The 8,591-nt window shown below is 44.3% G+C and overlaps 1 protein-coding gene across 2 annotated transcripts in view; it reads left to right on the forward strand.

Moving 5' to 3' along the window:
- The window catches only part of RASSF8 (Ras association domain family member 8), a 78,570-nt gene that overhangs the window by 65,293 nt on the left and 4,686 nt on the right, over window positions 1–8,591 (forward strand). For both annotated transcript variants that reach the window (XM_085231933.1, XM_019616769.2), the window contains 2 exons: window positions 4,032–4,921; window positions 8,023–8,167. In XM_085231933.1, coding sequence (XP_085088059.1) covers window positions 4,032–4,921; window positions 8,023–8,167 — 1,035 coding nt within the window. The remainder of the gene's footprint in view (window positions 1–4,031; window positions 4,922–8,022; window positions 8,168–8,591) is intronic.

Genomic DNA, 8,591 nt, shown 5'->3' on the forward strand with positions numbered 1-8,591 from the left:
ACGTAATAAATGAAATGTCAATTTCATATTTCAGATATACTGAGATGAAATCATATTGGGTTTACTAAAATTGACAACAATTACTTTTCCATCAGTGCTGCTAAAGATTCAGGAGCTTTTGCCCCTTTGGTAAGGCAGAGCATTTCCTCCTAAGTATTTCACATGTTAAGAGCACCTACAAGATTTTACCTATGAACAATTATTCTTTCTTCACATTACCTTGTTTAGGAAGACAACATCCTGCCGGGGGCAGGGGCTGCTTGTGGGTGGGAGTCCCAGGAAGCTGGCAGCCAGGAGTGTGTCTGGCAGAGCTCCTCCTGGCATCACAGTGCCTGGTTGGGAGCAGCTGCAGAGCCTTTCCAGCCCATGCCCTAGAAAGGACGGCTTCCCCCATCTATTTAGCTGCTCATCTTACCACCTTTCTTGCCACCAACAAAGAGATTCACCTGGCTTAGTGCTCTAAGTCTTGACCATGAAACCCAAAATGAAAAATGAAAAGAATTTTGGAAGCTTGGAATATACTCCTATGGCCCAACTGAAAAACTGTCTCACAGCTGTGTTTGTGCATAGTGTACAGTGCTACCTGCATGCTGGACGTGAGCCAGCAGTGTGCCCAGGTGGCCAAGAAGGCCAATGGCATCCTGGCCTGTATCAGAACTAGTGCAGCCAGCAGGAGTGGGGAGGTGATCATCCCCCTGTACTCAGCACTGGTGAGGTCGCACCTCGAGTACTGTGTTCAGTATTGAGCCCCTCACTGCAAGAAAGACACTGAGGCCCTGGATTGTGTCCAGAGAAAGGCAACAAAACTGATGAAGGATCTGGAGGGAACTGGTGAAGGTTGTGGAGAGGAGAAGGCTCAGCAAAGATCTCTACAGCTCCCTGAAAGGAGGTTGTGGCAAGGTTGGGGTTGGTCTCTTCTCCTTAGTAATAGGATGAGAGGTAATGGCATTAAGTTTTGCCAGCAGACTCTAGGTTGAACATTAGGAATAATTTCTTGTCCGAAAGAGCGTTGAGGCATTAGGGCAGACTGCCCATGGATGTGGTGAAGTCACCATCTCTGGGGGCGTTCAAGAAATGTGTAGATGTGGCACTGTGGGACATGGCTTAGTGAGCGTAGTGGTTATGGATTGATGGTTGGACTTCATGATCTTAGTGGTATTTTCCAACCCTAACGATTCTTGATTGTATTAAACAGTATAGTGCCTGTCTCTGAAATGCTTTGCGTGCAGAGCATCATGCAGTAAGGGACAAAGAAAATGGATGAATCATTTCCGTCTTGAAAAGCAGTATTGATGGCTACTCAAGTTAGAATCCTGCCAGAAGTGGTGCATGAGAAATGTTGCTACTGCTATTTCCCTTTTAATTTCATTTTGATGTTTGGCAGCAGAAAGATCACTCGTGTACTCTTTGAGCTGCAAAATACCAATGTCTATAGAGATGCCTTAAGTGAATAATAGTTATGTGTCCTACTGTCTTTATGGAGTGTAATTAAAATGTCTACCCCTTGAGAATCTAAAGAAAAAAAAATTGCTCAATTACATTTTTCCTGTATTTCAGTACTTTAATCACAGTTCATTTTAATGGAATCTGTGTTTAAATTACCAAATTAGCTCAACCCCAAAGTAAGACTATTTCTGTTGAGCACATGATAAGCATTCAGATCCTCAGTGTTTCACTGCAAAGGAGCAGCAGCTGATCCAGGATCCTGGCTGCTGGGGGCTCTTGGATGTCTCACTGGTCAAGTGACGCCCAGTAGAGTTGGGAAGAGCTGCATTCAAACCATTGTGCACAGGGTCACTGCAGGCTGTCAGAGTTCTGGAGTCCACACTTCCTCTTTTGATCTCTTTCTCCCTTTTGAAATAAAAGATTGTTTTGAAGACATTTCTGTATTAACCTGTGGTAAGAGTGTGTGATTGAGTCACTTTAGGTGTAAACCTAACCTGCTAACTGTGATACTAACCCTGCGTGCAGACGCAGGGTGCTGAATGTATGTATAGACATATGAAAGCTATAGCTTGCAAGCCACAGTTTGGCACAGCAGATATGAATTCTTGATGATTTTTTTGAGATGTTATGCTATATTGTTCATGTCAGGCTCAGCAGAACAGCTCAGGACATTCATGAGAAGGAGCTGGCCAATTGAAAGGGCTAACAAATGGAGGAATACAGCACTGATCTGACTGAATTGTTTTCCACTAACAAGGCACATATTGCTTTGGCTGCTCCTTGAATTGACTGTTTCACTGCTTATCTAGCTGTACCTGAAGATATTTCACGAACTGCATGAAATAAAATGCATTAAATATACAGCTTGGAAAAACACCATATGGTTTAATGGATCTCACAGATTTCTCATACAAAACAAATTCATTCTTTAAATAACATCTGTGTGAGTGAAGGACTGAGTTCTGCAAGGTGCTAGATTAATACAAGTTAGTTCAGAAGGCTTTTGGACAACAAATGACAAGCAGTAGCACATGGGCATTGAGCTGTTCTTTGCCAGCCATCAGAGCAGCCTGCTCTCTCCTTGTTAATGGTAGCACATCACAAACAGTAGTCGGGTGCTGTGTGATGTCTCTGTTCTTGAAAGTTCTGTCATTAGTTTTGAATCGGCTCGCTCACCCTTTAATTTGTGAATGAATCCCATCTAATGCAAGCTAACATCACAGTTGTGGGTGTGCAGGTTTGTTGAGCTGTGTCATAAATATCCTGGATGCAGTAATCTTACGTAATGATCTTAGCCGAGGACAGCTTTGTTTTAGACTGGTGCTGCACTCCAGGTGTGGCTGCTGAACTGTGTAAATATTAATTCTACAAAATACTTTCCTTTATGTGGCTCTTGAGCACCAAGTTGATTATTTAGGACCGCATGTTGATTTGGAACCTTAATCTAAATTGGAAAGTTCTTGGCAAGCGCTTCACTTAATTCCTTATTTCATTTTAGGTTGAGATTGTTAGCTTTATTCCCCTCCCCCTTTTCTTTTTTTCCTCCTGTTCTGTTTCTTTTAAGTAATGCATTTAATAGCACAGTGAATAGAGCTTGCATGCTGATCACTCGATGAGTGGTACTCCTGTTTACAATTTTAAGACTTCTTTGAACCTGGCTGCTTCTGACACAGCAGCGTTAGTAGCATTACCATCATTACAAGATGAAAGCTGGAAGCTTTTAAGCTTAACAAAATAGAGTGGTAAAATACAACCTTTGTCCTGGGTTCCATAGCGCGCTTTTACTTCGTTTTTCTTCTCCTGGATTTTATTGTTAGCATGCTGAGGTGAGCAGCACTGGCTTTATCCTTCTTCTAACAACACCGATGCCTACTGCAGACTGTAAATCATCATGGATCAATGAACAGTGCTGTGGGTCGGCAAAAACCTCTGAGTTTGTATCCTGGCATAACGAACTTGTTTTTGAAGTACTCGATTACAGTCAACTTGTCAGTCTATTCCTGAGTGTTGGTCAAGTGCTTTACTATGCTGAAAAACTTTTATTTTCCCCAGTACTTATCTGGGATTGTGTATTTATAAGGCACTGTGGGGTTGGATGCAGTTCCTACGCTGCTTGCTGTGTTTTGCTGACTTCTATCAGTTACATCTTCGTGCACTCTTGAAGCCCTCACTGGGTGGGCTTGGCCACTATGGTCTCCTGCACGCCCAGCAGCCCATTTCCCCCACCTCACAGCTGCACAAATGTCTGTCATGTTAAGGTCTTATTTGCTGGTGTAAATTACCCCTTAAATAACGATCTGTCATGGAAGCGGACGTATGTATAGCATTAAAGTCGATAACGATGTTTTTAAGGTTAATGGAACTGCTGAGAAATCTACTGGGATAACGCACGCTTTCAAATCAGTTGACTTTTTTTGCATCTTTGTGCGACTGGTGCGGTGGCTGCAGGTGAATTCCCTCTGACAGGAACCCGTTCCCGCACCGAGCGCCGTGCCGCCGGCCTGGGCTCCCCGCGGCGGGGCCGGGCTCGGCCTTATCCGACAGCGCCCCCTGGCGCTCTGTGACGGCTGTGCTTTGTCCCGCAGGGCGCACCGGGCGCTACACGCTGATCGAGAAGTGGCGGGACACCGAGCGGCACCTGGCGCCGCACGAGAACCCCATCGTGTCGCTCAACAAGTGGGGGCAGTACGCCAGCGACGTGCAGCTCATCCTGCGCCGCACCGGGCCCTCCCTCAGCGAGCGGCCCACCTCGGACAGCGTGGCTCGCATCCCCGAGAGGACGTTGTACCGGCAGAGCCTGCCGCCCCTGGCCAAGCTGCGGCCCCAGACTGACAAGGCCATGAAGAGGAGGGAGCCCAAGAGGAAGTCTCTGACCTTCACTGGCGGGGCGAAAGGGCTGATGGATATCTTTGGGAAGAGTAAGGAGTCCGAGTTCAAGCAGAAGGTGCTCAACAACTGCAAAACGACAGCGGACGAGCTGAAGAAACTGATTCATCTCCAGACGGAGAAGCTGCAGTGCATTGAGAAGCAGCTGGAGTCCAACGAGGCTGAGATCCGGTACTGGGAGCAGAAGTACAATGCCAGCCTGGAGGAGGAGATCCTCAAGCTGGAGCAGAAGATCAAGAGAAATGAAGTGGAGATCGAAGAGGAGGAGTTCTGGGAGAACGAGCTGCAGATTGAGCAGGAGAATGAGAAGCAGCTGAAGGAGCAGCTGCAGGAGATGAGACAGCGCATCCTGGAGTGCGAGGGCAAGCTGAAGGACTACATGTCCCAGATCCACAACATGGAGAGCGGCCTTGAGGCAGAGAAGTTGCACCGGGAGGTGCAGGAATCCCAAGTCAACGAGGAAGAGGTCAAAGAAAAGATCGAGAAGGTGAAAGGTGAAATCGATATTCAGGGCCAGCAGAGTCTGAGGTTGGAAAACGGCATCAAAGCTGTAGAAAGATCTCTGGGCCAAGCTACCAAGCGGTTACAGGTAAGAGCAACCTTTTTGCCATTGTTAAAGAACAGTCAAAGATGTAATTGTAATGAATTTTTGATGTGACTGAAAAAAGCATAAGAAACTTGCAGTGCTGAACTTGAATAAAAGGAAGAAAATGTTCCTCCCGCTTTCACATTGCTCTTCAGACTTCTCTTGAAGAGCAGATAATTAGAATTGCACCTATCGTATGCAACCCCTCCTTATTCATGCGCAGGCTCTGTTTCTTTCCCATCAGTTACAGCTTTAGTTTGCCACCACTTGCTGGCTGCCTGCTGATTTCTGAGATATCATTCAGAGCATATCTTTGCCATGCAGCAGAGCGTGACAGAGGAACACCAGTGCTAATATCAGTTGGGCTCGCTGAAGGCAGCGTGGCCACATCCGTAGCAGTACATGTGGCCCTTTGCCCTGCACTGCCATGGGTCTGGGCTTTTAATGCTCAAAAATATCTTCTGCACAAACAATAGCACATGCAGGGCTAGGAGAGAAAAGTTGTACTGCAGATGCTAAACAGGACCATAATGCTCTCAGCCAAATTCTCTTCCAAACATTTGTCTTCAACACCTGTTGGTCTGGAGTTAGATATGTTAAGGATTTAGGTCCTGGGTCTTGGCAGCTGAGTGTCTCGTACAGTTACATTGCAGGGGAATTGGCACCATCATGCCTTTTCTGAGACTAAAGTTTTGATTCTTGCTGGTCTTTCTGCCTCCGAAGATAATGAATTAAAAAGAACAGTCTAAAAGCAGCAGCTGAGTAAATGGATGCAGAGTTAAGATAGCTGCTGTGTTTCAGGGTCATTGTTTTAAAGAACAGCATCTCTCTTCTCCTGTCTGACTTGCTGGTAGTCAGGATTTCATTTTCTCTCCACCTCAAGCAGCTGCCACACGTGACACAAGAGAATCCAATCTCTGCTTCCTTGCAAAAGTTAATGATGTCACTTGCAACTGAATAGAGCATGAAAAAATAAATATAAATGGAGATCCAGCTGCTAGCAGAGAGGTGAAGGAGAAATTGTGACTTTGGGGATCAGATTTACTCCTGGACTTTCGCTGTACCGTGCAGGTAGGACTAGGCACTGCCCATCTGTTAGATGTCCTCACTAACTCCTACTGAGGCTGTGATTAAGTTCAAACTCTTGCTTCATTTTTTTCATATATGAGGGTTTTACCTTCTCAGGCAAGTTTCTGCAAGTTCAGGTCTTTCAAACTTGTTCTAAAGTTGAAGGTGCAGTGGTCTGGAAGATCAGCTTAAAAAATAGCTCCCAAAATGATGTAATAGAGTTGAGAACAGAGGAATAGTTTCTCATATGCTGTAAGTTAAATATTAACACTGATAGAGCTGGTTGATTTGAAACTAGAAAAGTTGAGATGGGTTTTTAGATTGTTCAGTATGGAAGGAAAGAAGATGTTGGTTCACTAAATTGAAAGTGGTAAGAAAACAGGCGTGGGACTTCTGAGTGGGCTTTTCAGAAATCTTTAGTGATTTGTGCCATCTTTTCTGTATCATTCAGTTTCTGTAGCCACTGCAGTAGACATCATTTTCTAAAATTGGAGGCTATATTTATTTAAAGATCAGATGCAGAACTCTGCTCTACTTGTTTCTAGATATTGAATGCAAAACCAAGCAATCAAACAGCAAAATGACAAACAAACAGAAAAACCCACCACCCTTCTTCAAGTAGAGGGTCTCACTAAGGTTTCACAAGTCAACATTAAAATCAAGATCTTATCCCAGTCAGATTTGGAGTGATAATTAACATTTTTGACCTAATTTTCTCAAAGAGTTGATAAATGTAAAGAACAGATTATTTATGAAGATCTGCTACCTTGCAAATCGCAGTGATTTTATTTTATTTTATTTTTAAGAACAGAATTAACTTTGGTTGCAGCTGTGTTACAATCTCATGAAACATGGCAGTGCAGAATTAATTAAAGGCAGTTGTGAAGTGTAACGGGCCTAAAAGAAATTGGAGAATTTTTTTTTCTGTGGAATTGTCTTAACACGTAGAGATGGCCTAATCCCATTTGTCAGCCCTCCAAAAGCTCTTAGCAAATGAGTGGAAGAAAGTTTGGCACAGAGAGCGAGCTAGGCCTGCCACACAGCCTGCATTGGCTGAACAGGTTAAACAAAAACGCATTGGTGACAAAGCCATTGGCACTTAAGGTCCTAATTTAAACATTGGATCACTTTTGTCAGTTTTCTTATTACCTGCTGAATTCAGTCTCAACTGTGACTGTCATACGAGTTTGAAGTGAATAAGGGCTGTGCTATCTGGGACTGTTCATACAAAAGATCCACAGAACTTTTCTTTCCCTGCTCTTGTGAGTTCACACCTACCTCTATTTGTGCAAGATAATTAAGGAGAGGAAGGTTGACTCACCCTCCACGTCTCACCAAAACGAGAACGTAGGGGCACTTACGAAATGGAACTGCCCATGGACACGATGCCTGGTAGCTCACCCTTGCTTGTGGGGCCAAATAGGCAAAGCCCCTCCTGTCTGTTGAGGAGTACCACTTATAGACAGCCAAGAAGGTGGAGAAAAATGATATTCTAAGGCTGTCATTCTGTCATATATTGGAGCTGTAGGTACTGCATGTCATGTCAGTGTCACAGAGAGGGGAGAAGGAGCCTAAATGGTCATCTTTTGTGTTTGTGAAGGCTTGGTGAATTAGCCTGCATTAGACCTCAGCATACAAAACACTTGCAGAATGGGAGAATTCTGTCCATAAGAATTTAGACTCTAGGTAGAAAATGCAAAGAAAAGGAAGAGAAAGAAAATACTCTTTCAGGAACAGAACTAAATGAGCTGTCCAAGTCATGCTGGACACTTCTGGCAGAGGTAGGAGAACTGCTAATTCAAAAATCAATGGAAGTAGACCACCAGTAATTCCTAGTAAGTAATACTGAGTGATGACTTGCCTTCTAAATTACAAGAGTAAAATACCTTTCAACTCTTTCATTTGCATTTGATTTAAAAAATAGGACATTTCCTCATTGAAAGGAGGAGCAACATTTTGCCCAGTTGCACATAAAAGTCGTTAAGTGCTGCTTTATGATTGCTTCTGCTGAGCAGATGTTTTCTTTTTCCTTGCAGGACAGGGAACAAGAACTAGAGCAACTGACAAAGGAGCTGCGACAGGTCAATCTCCAACAGTTTATCCAGCAAACAGGAACGAAGGTCACAGTGCTGCCAGCAGACCCTGTTGAGGTGGAGGCCCCACCTGTGGAGCTCGAGAGAGGTGCAGCACCCAGAATGGTTTGGGTGGGAGGGAGAAGGGAATAGCAGTGTATGTACCTGCTGCATTAACACCAGCGTTTGCACGTCAAGTGAACACTGTGCTAGCAAAGAAGCTAGCAAAATACTGAGAATATGGTGTCAAATATTTCTCTTAATCCCAACGGGTTAGCAAGCTATAAATAAAACAGTGTATTAGTAGCTTCTCTCTCCCTGTGACACAAGCAGAAACTTCATTGATGTGCTTCAGCCCCTGCTGTGTTACATTTTATTCCATGATCTGCTTGCAGGGACCCCTTTGTTGCAGGATTTTCTTCAGCCATAAACTTTCAAACCAAAAGGCATAGGATAGGAGGTGGGGAGAGAAGGCAGGGTAACCAGGCCTTAAACATCAGTATTTGAAGAGTATGAAGTTTGTCGTTTAAGTG

This window comes from Meleagris gallopavo, chromosome 1 (assembly GCF_905368555.1).
Source record: "Meleagris gallopavo chromosome 1, MGAL_WU_HG_1.1, whole genome shotgun sequence".
Classification (NCBI taxonomy): Eukaryota; Metazoa; Chordata; class Aves; order Galliformes; family Phasianidae; genus Meleagris; species Meleagris gallopavo.